General features: G+C 39.7%; 1 protein-coding gene across 1 annotated transcript in view; it reads left to right on the plus strand.

The window, feature by feature from the left end:
- The window catches only part of LOC107130900 (protein CASC2-like), a 160,927-nt gene that overhangs the window by 105,263 nt on the left and 36,591 nt on the right, over positions 1 to 19,073 (plus strand). Inside the window, 1 exon segment of the mRNA XM_065521463.2 lies at positions 5,191 to 5,265. Within this exon segment, the coding sequence (XP_065377535.1) occupies positions 5,191 to 5,265 (75 nt within the window).

The following is a 19,073-nucleotide window of genomic DNA, read 5'->3' on the forward strand; positions in this document are numbered from 1 at the left end:
ATAGTTTATTGTGCTTTCTTGGTAATTTAATTATGGCCAATGATTGCATTGGAAGATGACAGGGAAACAAAATGATGAATATGCATAGAATTTGGCACCTAAAATTTGTGAAAATAACACAAACATATTATAGGAAAAAGATTTGATAATAGTTAATTTTCTTTCTTTCTTCCTTTCTTTCTCTCTCTCTCTCTTTCTTTCTTTTTCTTTTTGGCAGAATTTTGCTCTTTTTGCCCAGGCTTTAGTGTAGTGGCACAACCTTGGCTCACTGCAGCCTCTGCCTCCCAGATTCAAGTGATTCTCCTGTCTCAGCCTCCCGAGTAGCTGGAATTACAAGTACGCACCACCACACCCAGCTAATTTTGTATTTTTAGTAGAGACGGGGTTTCGCCATGTTGTCCAGGCTGGTCTTGAACTCCTGACCTCAAATGATCTGCTCGCCTCTGCCTCCCAAAGTGCTGGGATTACAGGCATGAGCCACCATGCCCAGTGGATAGTAGTTAATTTTCAAAGAAGGATCTCCTAAAATCAATGTTTTAAAAAGGAAGCTCTGCAAAGGCCAGTTTATTTTGTGATAATAATTCCTTTCTGACCTTGTAAGCTAAGGGTTCAATGCCATTCTAGGTTGTGTGGATAGACCCAGTATTGCAGGACAACAGATCTAGGTGTTTCCCTAGAAATTTAAGGAACAGTGAATGCAATGGAGAAAAACATTTATACTTAACCTATGGAAGAAAATACCTGGAAGGGTGACATTATCCTAACTATCTCAGTTTGCCCAGGACTGAGGGGTTTTCTAGGACATGGGATCTTGAGTGCTAAAGTCAAGAAGATCCTGAGCAAGCCAGATGAGTTAGACACCTCAGCAGGGATTTGGCATTTTCTGTAAGACTTCCAAGGACAGAAACTACACCAGGAGTGTACACATTACATAGAGGCAGGTTTTCAAATTTAGCATCAAGTGGCACTTTGCAATTACAATGGGATAGGTGGCTTTGACAGTCTCTGAATATATTTTTTAAAAGTCGGGGCAACCACTTGTTGGATATGCTAAAGAAGCAAAGGCTCTCAAATTTTGTTGCATATTAGAATCCCCTGGGAAGCATTTGAAACTCCCCTTGCTTTCATCTTGGACCACAGTGCAATAAAAATGGAAATAAATACCAAGAGTATCAAAACCACACAAATACATGGAAACTAAACAACCTGCTCCTGAATGACTTTCAGGTAAACAATGAAATTAAGACAGATATCAAAAAATATTTTAAACAAGTGAAAATAGAGACACAACATACCAAAATCTCTGGGATGCAGCAGAAACAGTGTTAACAGTTTATAGTGCTAAATGCTTACATAAAGAAGATAGAACAATCTCAAATTAGCCACCTAATTTCACACCTAAAGGAGCTATTAAAACAAGAACAAATTACTCCCAAAGCTAGCCAAAGAAAAGAAATAACTAAAATCAGAGAAGAACTAAGTGAAAATGAGTCTCAAGACAATCACACAAAAGTTGAACAAAATGAAAATTTGCTTTTTTGAAAGAAAAAACAAAATTGAGAGACTACTAGCTACATTAACAAAGAAAAAAGGAAGAGATCCAAATAATCACAGTCAGAAATGACACAGGTGATATTACAACCAGTCCCACAGGAATATAAAACACCCTCAGACACTACTACCAGCGTCTCTATGCAAACAAACTAGAAAATCTAGAGGAACTGGATAAATCCCTGGAAATACACAATCTCCCAAGATTGGGCTAGGAAGAAATGTAAAACCTGAACAGGCCAATAACGAGTAATGAAATTGAGTCAGTATTTTTTTTAAAAACCTACCAACCAAAAAAAAAAAAAAAAAAAAAAAAAAAAGCCTTTAATCGGATGGATTTATGGCCAAATTCTACCAGACATGCAAAGAAGAGCTGGTACTAGTGCTATTGAAATTATTTCAAAAAATTGAGGAGAAAGGCATTCCTTCCTACAATATTCTACAAAACCAGTATCACCCTGATACCAAAATCTGGCAAAGACACAACAAAAAAAGGAAACTACAGGCCAGTATCACTGATGAACATAGCTGCAAAAGTTCACAACAAAATGCTAGCAAACTGAATCCAGCAGCACATCAAAAAGTTAATCCACCATGATAAAGTGAGCTTTATTCCTGGAATGCAAACATGGCTCCCCATATGCAAATTAATAAATGTGCTTTACCACATAAACAGAATTAAAAACAAAAATCTTGTGATCATGTCAATAGAAGCAGAAAAAGCATTTGATAAAATCCAATGTTTCTTAATGATAAAAAAGAACTCAGCAAACTAGGCATCAAAGAAACATACCTCAAAATTGTAAGAGCCATTTATGATAAACCCACAGCCAAAATCATACTGAATAGGCAAAAGCTGGAAGCATTCCCCTCTAAAAGCTGGAATAAGACAAGATGTCCACTCTCATCATTCCTATTCAACATAGTACTAGAAGTCCTAGTCAGAAAAATCAGGGAAGAGAAAGAAATAAAAGGCATCCAAATAGGAAATGGGAAAGTCAGATTATTTCTCTTCACTGACGATATGATCCTATACCTAGAAAACCCAAAAGATTTTCTCAGAAGACTCCTCGACCTGATAAATGACTTCAACAAAGTCTTAGGATATACGATGAATGTATAAAAGTCAGTAGGATTTCTATACACCAATAGCATTCAAGCTGAGAACCAAATCAAGAACTCAATCCCATTAACAATAGCCACACAAAAAAAGTACCTAGAAATACATCTAATCAAGGACGTTAAACATGACTATGGGGAGAACTATAAGAGACTATTGAAAGAAATCATAGACAACACAAATGAAAAAGCATTCCCTGCTCTAGGGTTGGGAGAATAAATATTATTAAAATGTTCATACTGCCCAAAGCAATCTACAGATTCAATGTTTTTCCTGTCAAATTACCAATGCCATTTTTCAGAGAATTAGAAAAAAAATTATTCTAAAATTCATATGGAACCAAAAAAGAGCCTGAAGAGATGAAGGCAATTCTAAGCAAAAAGAACAAAGCTGGAGGCATCACATTGCCTGACTTCAAATTATGCCACAAGGCTACAGTAACCAAAACAGCATGGTACTGATACAAAAATAGACATATAGACCAATGGAACAAAGTAGAGAACCCATAAATAAAGCCGCACACCTACAACCAACTTATCTTTGACAAAGTTAGCAAAAATAAACAACGGGGAAAGGATAATACCCTTTTTAATAAATGGTGCTGAGAAAACTGGCTAACCATATGAAGAAGAATGAAACTGGACCCTTACCTCTCACCATATACAAGAATTAACTCAAGATGGGTTAAAGACTTAAATGTAAGACCTCAAGTCATAATAATCCTAGAAGTAAACCTATGAAATACTCATCTAGACATTGGCCTGGGCAAAGAATTTATGATAACCCCAAAAGCAAATGCAACAAAATAAAAAATAGACAAATGGGACTTACTTAAAATAAAGAGCTTCTGCACAGCAAATGAAATAATCAATGTAGTGAACCAACAACCTACAGAATAGGAGAAAATATTTGCAACTATGCATCTGACAAAGGTGTAATATCCAGACTCTATAAGGATCTTAAATCCACAAGAAAAAAAAACTCATTAAAAGTAGGCAAATGACATGAATAGCTACTTCTCAAAAGAAGACATATGAGCAGGCAACACATATATGAAGAAATGCTTAAAACACTAATCATCAGATAAATGAAAACCAAAACCACAATAAGATACCATCTCACACCAGCAAGAATAGCTATTACTAAAAAGTCAGAAAATAACAGATGTTGGTGAGGTTGTGGAGAAAAGGGAATGATTATACACTGTTGGTGGGAATGCAAATTAGCTCAGCCCCTGTGAAAAGCAGTTTGGAGATTTCACAAAGAACTAAGAATTACCATTTGATTCAGCAATCCCATTACTGGGTATATACCCAAAGGAAAATAAATTGTTCTAAAAAGACCTGCACTCATATGTTTATTGAAGCACCATTCACAATAGCAAAGGCATGGAATCAGCCCAGAGGCCCATCAGTGGTGGTAAAGAAAATGTACTGTATCTACAGCATGGAATACTATGCAACCATAAAAAAGAATGAAAGTATGTTCTTTGCAGTAACATGCAGGCAGCCAGAGCCCATTATCCTAAGCAAATTAACTCAGAAACAGAAAACCAAATACTTAATATTTTCATTGATAAATGGGAGCTAAGCATTGGGTATACACATGGTCACACAGATGGGAACAAGAGCAACTGGAGACTCCAAAAGGAGAGAGGGTGGAAAGAGGGCAGGGGTTGAAAAACTACCTATTGGGTACTGGGTTTGCTACTTGGGCAACAGGATCATTAGGAGCCCAAACCTTGGCATCACACAATATACCCATGTAATAAATCTGCACATGTACCCCTGAATCTGAAATAATAAATAAAACAATAAATAAATAAATAAATAAATAAAACTCCCCTTGCTCAGGGTGCATCCTATAGTGATTAACCCATAATCACTGAAGGTGGGCTTATAACAATAGTTTCTGAAAGCTTCTCTGGTGATTCAAATGTATGATTAAGGCTGAGAAGCAGCGCTGTAGATGAATGCTGCTTTAGCTCTCATGTACGTATGAATTACCTAGGGACCTGACTGAATGCCGATTATCAGTCAGTAGGTCTAAGGTGTGGCCTAAGATTCTACTTTTCAAAAACACTCTTAAACAGAGACAATGATGCTTGTTCCTTGACTGGCTTGAAGAGTGACGGAGTGCATAGGAGAAACTCAGGCATCATAAGGTGGGGGAGATATATAGGAGGGGAGGGACATTGAAGTTGATAAGCATTAGGGACCTTCCCAACTCTAAAAATCCTCCGATTTTTAAAACCACGATAAGTATTCTTCAAAGACATTTTGAAATGTAGCTTTTTCTTTGAAGATGAAAAATAACATCTAAAACCCTCTTCCAGATCATCTCACTTGTATCACAGTATGTATGCTATGTTTTGGATCACTTCCTAAGAACTGTTACATGAACAAATTTAATAATTCAAAACCTAATCTCTTTAGGTCATATAAATAATCCTGCCTTCATAGGTTTTTTTCTGATGACTTATACATAGCACAAAACTCTCCTTTCCACTTTGTACCCAGGACTTTTTGGTTGGCGGGACACAGATACTGGCCCTTCAAGGCAGAATTCAGGCGATGGGTGAGTCCCTGTGACAGGTAAGTGACCTTGGAATCTTTCCACACTTGAGAGGTCTGCCTCAAGCAAGAGGAAGACCCAGGTTTCCTGGTTGTAGTCCTCTTTTCTTGAGCACTGGATTCCATTAAGGAGGAACAAACAGATAGGATGGGATTTTCCAATAGGTACCATCCAGCAAAGGGAAGCTTCTTTCTGGGGAATCTCAAGCTCACTCTAGAGCCTCAAAGGCAGCATGGCAAGCTACAAGAATGGATGGGAGGGACCTCTCTGGAAGAGAGAATTTGAGGATCCTCTGCTCTGAAGCAGGGTGGGGAGAGTGCTTCACCCACTGGCCCTTCTAGTTTGTGTTTCAAATCTGCCCAGGTTGTTTCTTTGCTAGCATTCAGCCAGGAGCCCCAGGGACACTCACTTTCTAAGGACCTTCAGTAGCCAACATCTCAGTGATGCCATAAGACAAATCACACTCCTTCCTCTGTCAATAGACACGCCACTCTGTTCCTCTGGCCTCACTGAGAGTGGAGAGTTGAATCCCAACGTCAAATCCCCAAGTACTGAAATCAGAGACAGAGAACAATACAGTAAAATCTTTCTAAGGCTGGAGTAAATTTAACTTAGAAATCTTGTCTGTCTAGCTGTTAGAAATTTTGGACAGAAAGAGAAAACATATTGTGTGTTGAGCTCCAGCTCGTTGCCAAACACTTACTCAAACCATCTCATTTAATCTGTCCAGCAATATTCAGAAGTAAGAATCACACCTAATCTATCCACAAAGAAGGCAAGGTTCAGAGAGGTTGACCAGTTATCCAATATACACAGCTAACAGTGGAAGTCGAATCCAAACTTTTGTTTTAAGCTGTTTTTCTTCTATTGACTCCACATTTTTATGCTTTGATAAATATGTGTGTATACTGACATTTTTATCTCTCTAAAAATGTAAATAAAGAAAGGAACATGCTGCTGTGTTCCACAGAAACACCCTACAGTGAGATTTTGCTGTATTTTCAAAGTATTCATAGCAAGCCTGTATTCCTTTAAGCATGTATCAAACATAAATGGATGCTGTCTATATTAGGGGCCCTTGTTTCCTCTGAGAAAATGGTGTGAACAATGGATTCTCTCCACAGAGAAATGCATGTATACACATACGCACAAACATTTGTGTAGGGTTCCTTGTGTAGGGTTCACAGGTACTCTGAAGCCGGTGCTTTAAAAGTTTAACAGACTAGTGTTGTTCCCACTGCCCAACGCCCCTTCTTTGTAACTTGCCTAGAGCCCAGCTTTCAAGGACGCAAACTTTTGTGCATCAGTGGAATATTTATTAACCCTGTGTCTTTGAGAATACAGCAGTGAAGGGACAGGGTTGTTGCCCTCAGAGAGCTTACAGGCTAATGAGTGCATAGGTAGGTAAGCAGATATTACAAAGCATCAGGATAGTGAGGGAATGAATGGTGGCTAACAGCGACGGATTGTTGAAGAACAAAGTCAGCCCTGCAGAGAACCCCAGATTTAATGAAATGGTGAGTGCAGTGAACATTTATCATTATTTTTATCTACACAGCATTTGAGCCTCTTCCTCTCCCTGAAAAATAGCATCGCTTTAAGCAGGCATGCCCCGAATGACACACAGCCTTCTTCCTTTTATAGAGGCCAAAAATGCTAGAGACTGGTTTGCCTGCTTCCCTTGCACTTAGGGCACAACATTTGGCTTAATCTCCACCAACAGGACTAGAGGGAGCCCTCAGTCTCCAATCAAACGCTGGTAGCGGGCCTGGTGTGGTGGCTCACACCTGTAATCCCTGTAGTTTGGGAGCCCAAGGTGGGAGAATTCCTTGAGCCCAGGAGCTCAAGACCATCCTGGGACACATAGCGAGAACTCATCTCTACAAATAATAATAATAACAATAATAAATAGCCCAGCATGGTGGCATGCACCTATGGTCCCAGCTACTCAGGAAGCTGAAGCAGGAGGATGGCTTGAGCCTGGGTGGTCGAGGCTGTGGTCAGCTATGATCGTGCCACGCTGCACTCTAGCCTGGGCTACAGAGCAAGACCCCATCTCAAAACAAACAAACAAAAGCTGGTGCGGCAAAGAAGCAGGTTCTACCCAGGGGCTAGAATTTGGAAACAGCAACAACAGCTGCATCTAACCTCTAGAGGTGGTCGTGGCAGCAGTTCTGGGGGTGGCATCTAACATCTAGTACTGGCAGTGGAGGCAATGTGGTGCAAATTATAGCATCTGTGCCTTGTGACAGCCACATCAGTGTCTACCAAACAAGTTCTGTAGCATCATCTGTTGCTTGTTGTTGGCTGCCTGACCTTCAGCCACATTTTCTGGGTCTCCCAGAGATACTATGATTTGCCCAATACTCTTTGCAAGGTAATCATTAAATTATCTAGTGCCAGTTTCTGTGCCTTCCACCTGAGGGTCAGAAAGATGCCATGCTTGTCTGTGGCCAGCACGGGCAGAGAAGTGATGGTGATGTGTGCATCTGAACTCCTATGGGGTCACCCAGTTCTTCTGTAGAAATGATGATGTTCTTGTAGCTGATACTCAAATGTACCAACAGGAAGAGACCCAGAGTTTACTGAGTATGAGGCTGGTTCTTTCTTTGTTTTTTGTTTTGTTTTTTAACAAAGTGATTTTGTTCAGCACTCACTTTCCTGAACAGTTTTTATATTTGTATATTATCTGATTGTGATCTTTCCACTCTCATTTTAAACTTGGCTAGAGAGCTCAGTTGACATGCATTTAGTGAGTGCTTAATACAATCTTTGTAACTGGTGAAGTGGGAATGCAAGGCAGTATAAGATCTATACTGCTCCGAGGGCTCTTAAGGTTTGGTTGAGAAGATTAGACATGTACACATGTCAAGATAAAAATGCAGCTCCCCAAATACCTGTTCTGTGAGCAACATGACAAAAACAACTATTAAATAATTGTATTATATAACCAGAGGGATGGAATTTGTAGGTTCTAGACACTCTAAAATATTCTCATTTTATAGTCTCACCCAAGACTTAACAGCTAACCTTAAAATGAATATGTTTTGACAGTTTGCTTTGACAGTTAAACTATGCCTTGGTCAACCCATTATCTTTAAAAAATAAACAGTCCATGGTAAGATTTTTGCACACCTTTTACCCATAGTTGCAGCTCAATAAAATGCTCAATGCAGATAGGCAGAGGCGGTAAGGCAGACAGGCCAGAGTGAGAATGATTCGGGTTTTTATTTTGATGTAAAGTGCCTCAGAGGTCCTGTTTTAGTACAACTCTTAGTAGAGTTATTATCTGGCCAGACAGCCTAGTTCCCTCGAAGTCTTATCTTCGCTGGTTCCCAGGAAAACTTAAGAACAGGAAGAGGATGAGAATCACAGACTAAATTAGAGGCGCATTCATTGAGCTCTTAAAGAGAAGCTGCTGTAAGTTTGTCCCTGGATGGTGCCATTAACACCCCCTACCTTTTTTTGTTGTTGTTCTTAGAACCAAATTTAAAATAAAAGTTTACAAAAAACACTAGTGGAAATAGATTATATGAGTCTTGCATTTAGAGGTGCCATCTGTTCAATTTTGCACCCTCGCAGTCAGAGTGTTAATATCTCCTGTGCAGAGATACCATGTGTCAGCATTTTCCGCTGTGTGGAGTTACCAAACAGTTCACTTTTTCATCCTTTGGCCTAAGTCAGCTAAAATTATCTGAGCGCAGATGTCTTGAGCTTTGTGTGCCTTTTCTATCACCTTCTTGTTTGAGAAAATTTCCTTTCAAAACTTTATTAGGAGAAGGGACAGAATTTGGAACTAACTGTGCTTATGGCGGCCCAAGGCATTTGGGGGAAAGGGGGAGAACTCAGAGGAGTAGACGCCCCTGGAGAATGGCTAGTATCTATCTTTCTGATTAACTTCTGCAAGACTTAAATGAGTTTTAAAGGCCCTCATAAAAGAACAAGGGAGAGTCATCAGGGAAAGGAAGAATACAATATTTCTGTTTCAACTGCCAGTGATCTTTATAAACCCTAATTAAGCCCTGATGGGGTATAAAATATCCGAACTTTTATAAATGACTCTGTCAACTAGACAATATGCAATGCTTAAATTCCCACAAGATTCACGTTCATTTTCAATTGCATTTTGGTGAAGGGAAGAATATAAATACTTAGTTTGAATAGTATTTCACTGAAAGGAGAAATTAACCTATGACTTATTTCCGCACCAAACCAAATGGTTTCTTGGAGTTTGGCTTTTCCTCTTAGATTTGCAAAGACAAATCACACAGTATTACTGTGGATGTCATCGCTGTTGTTACTATTTTAAAACCAGCTGCTCTTTCTTCTGCGTTTTCCCACCATCAAGTACGTACATAGGCTTTAAAATGAGTAAAATTATTTTTTCCCTTGGCAAAGGCACTCATTGTTTAGAAGCTTTTGATATAGGCTTTTACAAATACCATTGATTGGGGATTTCAAAATAATAACACTCTGCCCATTTCCAAGTGTGAAAAGAAAAAATATGAAGCAACATAATATACAGTAAAAAACAAGAAATACGTAGGCACCTGATTGTACAGAATGCAAAGACAAGATGACACAAACACTGGTCGGAGGGAGGTTTATTTATTGACATTAAATGGATAAAATCAAAATGATTTTTAATGTGATCTTCTGGCCGAGCAAGGTGGCTCATGCCTGTAATCCTAGCACTTTGCAAGGCCGAGGCGAATGGATCATCTGAGGTCAGGAGTTCAAAACCAGCCTGGCCAACATGATGAAACCCCGTCTCTACTAAAAATGCAAAAATTAGCCAGGCGTGGTGGTGCATGCCTGTAATCCCAGCTACTCAGGAGGCTGAGGCAGGAGAATCTCTTGAACCCGGGGAATAGAGGTTGCAGTGAGTGGAGATCGTACCACTATACTCCAGCCCAGGCGAAAGAGTAAGACTTCATCTCAGAAAGTAAAAATAAAATAATAAAATAATAATGTCTTTTTAAAATATGGCATGGGGCTACTCTGGGGATCTCCACCTCCTGTCAGATCAGCCATGGCATTTGATTCTCATAGGAGCTGGAACCCTATTGTGAAATGCGCATCCGAAGGATCTAGGTTGTGCGCTCCTTACAAGAAGAATCTAATGCCTGATCTGAGGTGGAACGGTTTCATCCTGAAACTTCTCCATGCTCTGCCTATAGAGTAGCCATTTTTTATTCCTTTACTTTCTTAATAAACTTAATTTCACGAAAAAAAAAAAAAGAAAGAAAAAAAAAGCATGATACTTGAGGATATGGAACAACACTCTTGTCTTTGAATGTGATCGCGGAAAAGTTATGGAGCCAACATTCCTGAACCTCTTTCCCAGACAAGAGGAAATCTGTGCTGTGAAAGGAAACCAGATCCTGGAGGGGCGAGTGACTCAGTCCACAGGGGCTGTGCTGACAGTAGCTGTGCTTACGTTGCAGCCAAGGAAAGCTGCAGAGGGAACAGGGACAGATGGAACCCATGTGCTATGCTCCATGGGCCTTGTCCACTGGCCTGAAGCTCCCCACTCCTCCCTAGGAGGGAATAAATAACATGTCCAGATTGTGCATAGAACTGCTTTTTGATGAAACATATTACCCTATTAAGTGCTATTTGAGAAAGATGTGTACTATACACCCTGTTTAAGATTGAATACTGGCAAGTTTGCCCCTCCTGAAGAACTGATAAATTACTTTTTACCAGACACTGAGAGGTATGTGTCTTTCCACATTTTCCTTTTCACCTTGGCCGACAGGAAGCTCAGAACTAGATTTAGCATGCAACTAAAATACGTATCTCTTTACTGGGGTGTGGTGGCTCATGCCTGTAATCCCAGCACTTTGGGAGGCCAAAGCAGGTGGATCATTTGAGGTCAGGAGTTCAAGACCAGCCTGTTCAATATGGTGAAACCCCATCTCTACTAAAAATACAAAAAATTAGCTGAGCGGTAGTGGCACATGCCTGTAATGCCAGCTATTCAGGAGGCTGAGGCAGAAGAATCACTTGAGCCTGGAAGGCAGAGGCTGCAGTGAGCCAAGATCGTGCCACTACACTGCAGTCTGGGCAACAGAGTGAGACCCTGTCTCAAAAAATAATAATTAATAAACAAATAAATAAAATATGTATCTCATTACTGTCTCTGGGATAATTATTTCATCTTTTATATACTTTGTGATCTTTCTCAGCTTTATTTTAGCTGTCTTGTTGATAGATTGTTGTAACTCAAAAACACTGAGATAAAGAAGTATCATGGACACACTCCTCCTAGTAATATTACTTGTTTCTAGGAGGCTCCATTCTTTCACTGGCCTGAAGCTCCCCATTCCTCGCCAGGAATGGGGAGGTTTCTCAAGCTCGGAGAGCTGAGGACACTTTGTGAAGATATTTTACCTCCCTTGGTTTTGCATCCATCCTGGCTCATGGATTACCCTGTTGATCGCAACTTGGGACCTGGCTTCACACAGGTGTTTTTCTTAGAGCTGCTATCATCACCTCCATGTATACTCATTGGCATGACTGCCATGTTAGGCCCCTCCTCTGTGTTCAGCCCTGTGTTGAATTACTTGTAACCATTGTGTCCCCACAATCCTGAGAAGTGGGTAATCTAATTGTCTTCATTTTACACCTGAGGAGGCAGGTACCAACAGTGAAGTAACTTATCCAAAGTCACGCATTGAGTAAGTAACAGAACTGGGTTTTGAACTCAGACCCAAGTCCAAATCCTGTGCTTCCAACCACTATTCTGTACCGATTGTCTTGCCTGCTCGCTGCTAGGCATATTTCTCAAAGTGGGTGACACTTACTATGATTTTTTTTAGCACTCAATGCTGGTCTCTTCTAAATTGGGTTAACCTGGGACAATCCCCAAAAGACTGAGGAACTCGATTGTTCTAGGAAACATACACTTGGCTGCTTGCAGGTGTATTTCACAAAATACAAATTCAATAAATGTTAGCTATTACTATCAAGATGATTATCTATATTAGCATTATTGGTCACTTATGAGTTTGGTTAGCTTGAGATAGTCTTCGAGAAGCCAGTTGTCTCTGGTTTATTGTTCTAAAAAGCATCCATTTTCTGGAGCAACCTGGCTGAAATCTCTGCCTAAGCATATCCATGACACTTCTTTATCTCAGTGTTTTTGAGTTACAGCAATCTGTAAACAAGACAGCTAAAATAAGGTTGAACAAGATCAGAAATGTAGAAGATGAAATAATTATACTAGAGATAGTAATGAAATACATATATTAGTTGAATGCTAAATCTAGTTCTGAGCTTCCTGATAGCCAAGGTAAGAAGGAAAATTTAGCAAGACACGTATCTCTCATTGTCTGGTAAAAAAAACTTGCTGGTACTCAGTCTTTTTTTTTTTTTTTATACTTTAAGTTCTAGGGTACATGTGCATAACGTGCAGGTTTGTTACATATGTATATATGTGCCATGTTGGTGTGCTGCACCCATCAACTCGTCAGCACCCATCAACTCGTCATTTACATCAGGTATAACCCCCAATGCAATCCCTCCCCCACCCCATGATAGGCCCCGGTGTGTGATGTTCCCCTTCCCGAGTCCAAGTGATCTCATTGTTCAGTTCCCACCTATGAGTGAGAACATGCGGTGTTTGGTTTTCTGTTCTTGCGATAGTTTGCTGAGAATGATGGTTTCCAGCTGCATCCATGTCCCTACAAAGGACACAAACTCATCCTTTTTTATGGCTGCATAGTATTCCATGGTGTATATGTGCCACATTTTCTTAATCCAGACTGTCACTGAGGGACATTTGGGTTGATTCCAAGTCTTTGCTAATGTGAATAGTGCCGCAATAAACATACGTGTGCATGTGTCTTTATAGCAGCATGATTTATAATCCTTTGGGTATATACCCAGTAATGGGATGGTGGTACTCAGTCTTAAACAGAGTGTATAGTACACATCTGCATCAAATAACACTTAATAGGGTAATGAGTTTCATCAAAAAGCAGTTCTATGCACAACCCAGACATATTATTTATAGTAACGCTTCTAATTTCAATCATTTAAAATGTAGACAAGTTGTTGATTGGGAGGACTGTTTAGCAAAAGCACATCTACATTATAGCCCAGGGCTCTGACTTGCCATCAAGATAGAGAAGGGGTCCCAACCCCTTAGCCTCAGACCCATACTAGTTCTTGGCCTTTAAGAACCAGGCCACACAGCAAGAGGTGAGCAGCAGGTCAGGGAGCATTACTACCTGAGCTCCGCCTCCCGTCACATCAGCCACGGCATTCCATTCCCATAGGAGCTGGAACCCTATTGTGAAATGCATATCTGAGGGATCTAGGTTGTGGTTGTATGCTCCTTACAAGAATCTAATGCCTGGTCTGAGGTGCAACAGTTTCATCCCCAAACCATCCCCCACCCCACTCCTGTCCGTGGAAAAACTGTCTTCCACAAAACTGGTCCCTGGTGCCAAAAATGTTGGGAACCACTGGAATCAAGCATAAAGGACATAGAGGAATATCCCTTAACAGTTCCATAAACATGTTATCCCAGTCCTGCATTTGATGGGCAACGCAGAGCAGTGCGTTCAAAACGGAGCTGGAGCTGTTAGTGGAGAGTTGATTGAAAAGAGCACTATGCTGATTGAAAAGAGCACTATGTCTTATGGTTGCCAATTTGGGGTTAGATAGCAAGACTGATTTTTGTTACATTTATTAAGAATAACATGCATTTTTATCCCAGCAGAGGACCACGTTAATTATACAGTTAACCCTCCATATCTGTGGGTTCCGTGTCAGTGGATTCAACCAACCACAGATTAAAAATATTTTTTAAAAAAGATGGTGTCATGTACAGACTTTTTTCTTTCATGATTCTCTAAACAACACAGTATAAAACTATTTACATGGCATTGATGCTGTATTAGGTATTATAAGTTATCTAGAGATGATTTAAAGTATATAGGAGCATACTTTAAGTATACTTAACCTATGTGCATAGGTGATATGCAAACACTACACCATTTCACATCAGGAACTTGGGCACATGTGGATTTTGGTATCTGCAGGGGAGTCCTGGAACCAATTCCACATAGACACTGAGGGATGACTATTGGTAATGAATACCTGTGGGGGAAAGACACAGTAAGAAACTATCTCAGTATCTCATGGGGCTAGCAACACATTATCATAAATTAAACTAAACCTATTACAATAACTCCTGGCATTGATGGACATCATTTCAATGTGAAAAATACAGGTGACCCTTGAAAACATGGCTTTGAACTGGGCGGGTCCACTTCCAGGTCAAAAAAATTGGTGGGTCCAGTTTTTTCAGTGAATACAGTCAGATCTCCGTCTCAGGGGCTCTGCATCTGCAATCAGAATATATTGCCTTCAACTTTTAAAATGTGAATATAGGAAATGTGATTATAGGATCAGGGATCCTTCTGAATCCCAGTTGGGCCACCAGCCATTTATGTCCTTTTAAATATCCCTGCTTCCTGGTGTTAGGGGAACCAACCACAAAGAGGGCAGGAGAGAACGGGCGAAGTGGCAGCAATTATGTGAACTAAAATTAAACACTAACTTTCCTTTGGTCTCGTAGTCAGCAATAATTCACTTAGCAGAATTAGTCCTTTCTTTTTTAGAGCAATGCCCCGACTCATGGATGTTTCTGTGAGACAGATTTCATGGTCTGCGTCAGAAATCTCTCTAAATCCTTGTAAGTTGTGTTTTGTTCTGTTCGATGCATTTTTGAATGCTCATGGGGCTTATCCATAAAACTCCCTCAGATGGCTGAGTTTTCTTTTTTCCAACCCCCAAGTTTGGAGAACGCAGATCTCTTTATATACTGGGTGAAATCCAAACTTTGGATCCAGAGCATAGAGCTCAGACTAACATCAGCTATCTCAGCGGGGGCGCACCATGGCCCCGGCTCATCTTCTTCCTGTTGGGTTTTATAATCACTCCATGACACTCTTCATGTCCTGCCTGACTTAAATCTTTACCACTTTGGCCCTTTGCAGGAACCGGGCCCTGCTCCCATGAATGGTCCTCTTTCTTGGCTGTCTGAGCTCAGCTGAGGAAATTCTCTCTCCTCTGAAGTCATTCAGGACCAGCCCAGTTTTTCCTCCTGCCCTGACTTTCTGTCGCTGCCTTTTACCCCCTTGCTAGAGGGAAGGATTTCTACTGCTCGTCTCTGCTACTTGGTTCTCCTGGCCCATCTTTCCAAACACCTGCAGAAACTCTACCTGTCCTTGGCTAGACTCACATGTCCCTTGCCAGAGCTGGTGAAGACAGAGACTTCTGAACAGTGATGCTCTGGACCAGTTCACCCCTTCAGCAAGACAATGCCTCCCGTGCTTTAGAATTCTCCGTGCTGCCACCTGAACACCCGCTGTCCTCATGCCACTTGTGTTTCATGTCTTATATGAAACTCCTAAAAGAAATCACAAGCCAGGCAACCAGCCAGCTCAAAATTAATTTAAAATCTTCTTTTCCCTCACACCATACACAAAAATAAACTCCAAATGGGTGAGAAATTTAAATGTAAAACATAAAACCATACATGTAGTGGAATAAAACACAGGTGAATTTCATTATATAAGTTGGATATGGGGAGAAGTTTTTCAACTATGACTCAAAATCCAGATGTAATAAAGAAAACATTGAATTTTTAAAAAATTGTCAAAAAAGAGTATAAGTAAAAACACAATTGTTAAACTGGAATAAAAGAGTTGCAACATATATCACAGAGAAAGAGTTAATATCCCTTATATTTTTTTAAAAACTCAAAAACTATAAGAGAAAAAAAAAAACCTGACAGGAAAATGGGCAAAAGAGATAGAGAATTCACACACACAAAATATAAGTGCATATACATATACACGATGTATATAAGTATATATACAAATGACCCTTATATATTAAAAGATATTTAATTTCACTTACTATAAGAAAATGTCAGTTAATTGCACAGAGATACAATTTCTTATGAATCTGATAGGCAAAATGTTAAAACATTTGACAACATACTCTTACGAAGCTTTGAGGAAACTGACACTCTTATACATTACTAGTCGTCAATGTCTAACTACATATGCATTTACCTACTGGCCCAGAAATCCAACTTGTAGGAATTTACTCTGAAGATATACTTCTAGGAATATAAAAAATTATGCAGAAAATTATTCCAAGTTGTGATTTATAATAGCAAATTATAGGAAATAGTCTTATTGCCAAAGCATAGGGGAATGGTTCAATAAACAATGATATAGCCACCCAGGGCAGCAGTATGCAGATGTTAAAAAAATTAAAGAAGAAGGAAGGTTTCTACCAACTGATAGATAATTTCAGGATATATTTTTAAGTTTAAAAAACAGCAAGATAAAATATATATATATATAGTGATATATATATAGTGATATATATAGATATAGAGAGAGAGATATATAGTGCTATTTATGTGTAAGACAGAAAGAGAAATAAGATCTTTTTCCCCAAAAGAAATGCAGGAAGCATGAGCAAGAAGTAAATCCAATTGGCTAATTACAAGAGGTGGGTGGAAACATAATGGAAGGGAAAGAGAGGAAGTAAGATTTCTATCAGTACATAGTTTTGACTTTTAAATCATGTTTATGTTTTTCAAACTTAAAATTAAATCAGAAAGGATGGGGAGGACTCTAAATGTTAATACAATTGGAAACAAATTCATTTGTGTATGAAATTGTTAACATAACCACACAGAAGGAAAATAAAAGGAATGAATCTAGGTAAGCTTTGAGCATATTCCTCTGACTGTCTGCCCTTAATGGGATATAGGCTAAGGACATAAAAGAATTGCAAGGAATTCTACTTGACTCAATAGGCTTGCTGTTTGAAAGGAGTATTAATATTATTCTAAAATATTGTATTGTAGGACTGAGAATGTAAGTAAATAATCCGATGTGTTTGGGGACCAAGGTCCTCACTGTGGATAAAAAGAGAAAACAAAGGTAGAATGGAGAGAAATAATCGTATGATTTTGAATTAGACTTGGATGTATCGGAGTGTGTGTGTGTGTGTGTGTGTGTGTGTGTGTGTGTGTATGTATATCCTGTTCACACACTCCTGAATGACACGTCAGGGCAGAGAGGCAGTGTTAGGCTTAGCCAGCCTTCTAAGGAATGGGATCCAATCCAGGTATTGAAGAAAACAGGAGGAGAGGCTGGGGGCGGTGGCTTACACCTGTAATCCCAGCACTTTGGGAGAAGAGGCAGGTGGATCACGAGATCAAGAGATTGAGACCATCCTGGCCAACATGATGAAACCCCATCTCTACTAAAAATTGACCGTGCATGGTGGCACGTGCCTGTAGTCCCAGTTACTCAGGAGACAGGCAGGAAAATTGCTTGAACCCCGGAGGCGGAGTTTGCAGTCAGGTGAGATAGTGGCACTGCACTCCAGCCTGGTGACATAGTGAGACTCTATCTCAAAAAATAAAGAAAAAGAAAGAAAATAGGATGAGAGAGCAGGTTGTGCCCTCTTCTGAGTAAAGGGCAGGTTGCAATTTGTGAAATTTAAGCATGGTGAGACATCAAGTTACAAGAAATGCGACCCTATTTTCAGCACATTGTGGAAAGTAGCTTGGCCAAGTGGAAAGAACATAGGCTCTAGAGATCTGTAAAATAAGTTCAAATTCCAGCATGCCTTATTCCTACTTTCTGACTCTGGGTAACTGAAATTCAGAGCTTCAGTTCCCTTGTTTGTATGGAAAAATATTGCCAACCTTGCAGGATGTTGCTGGGAGGACTATATGAGGGATGTCAATAAACTGCAGGGCATAGTGCAAGGGCCTGGAAAATGGAAATTAGCATGACTGTTAGTATTCATAAATCACAGTCATGCAAGCCCATTGCTGGAGGAAAATACTGGTACATGAATTTTCTGGAAAATCTATACCAAAAGTTCTGAAACTGTTTCTGTCCGTTGAGTCAGCCATTCCACTTCTCAGCATTTATCTGGAGGAAACAGAAATATACACAGGGAGTTATAGATAGCAATATTCATTTCAACATAATATGCTAAAGGTTGGCAACAATTTAACAATTAAAAATTTTAGACTGGGCACCATGGTTCACACTTGTAATCCCAGCACTTTGGGAAGCCAAGGCGGGCGGATCACGAGGTCAGAGATCTAGACCATCTTGGCCAACATGGTGAAACTCCGTTCTCTACTAAAATACCTGGTGGTGCATGCCTGTAATCCCAGCTACTTGGGAGGCTGAGGCAGGGGAATCGCTTAAACCTGGGAGGCGGAGGTTGCAGTGAGCCGAGATCACGCCACTGCACTCCAGCCTGGCGACAGAACAAGACTCAGTAAAAAAAAAAATAAAAAAAAATTATACCTAGACAATGAAATCTAGGCGAATATATAAAGGAGATACAAAAACTAAGTTGTATAATAGTAATTTTAAATTTTATTTCAGCTGGGGAGTCTAAGAATTCTTATATGAAATCCAAATGTACACAGATTCATAGGTGGTTGAGAGAGAGAGACTTGTAAATATATACGTATAGCTAATTGAGGAATTCTCTAAATTGGAATCACGCAGACACACTGCAGGTACTATCGTATCACTCTGTTATTCCTTCTACATTATTAATTGGCATTCTTTGGTAAAGAAAATCTTTCCCTTCCCCCTCTCCTTCTAGCGCCCCAAGGTTTTTGGTTTTCATTTTGTTCTGAGCATCACTATAGACTCATGGATTCTTTGTGCTGTGGTTCGTAACTGTCATTATTCTTTCTGCTGCTCCATTTGTCCCAAATTTGGCAGCAGAAACTTTTTTAGCTGGCTCCTGT

The sequence above is a fragment of the Macaca fascicularis genome, chromosome 9, assembly GCF_037993035.2.
Source record: "Macaca fascicularis isolate 582-1 chromosome 9, T2T-MFA8v1.1".
Lineage (NCBI taxonomy): Eukaryota > Metazoa > Chordata > Mammalia > Primates > Cercopithecidae > Macaca > Macaca fascicularis.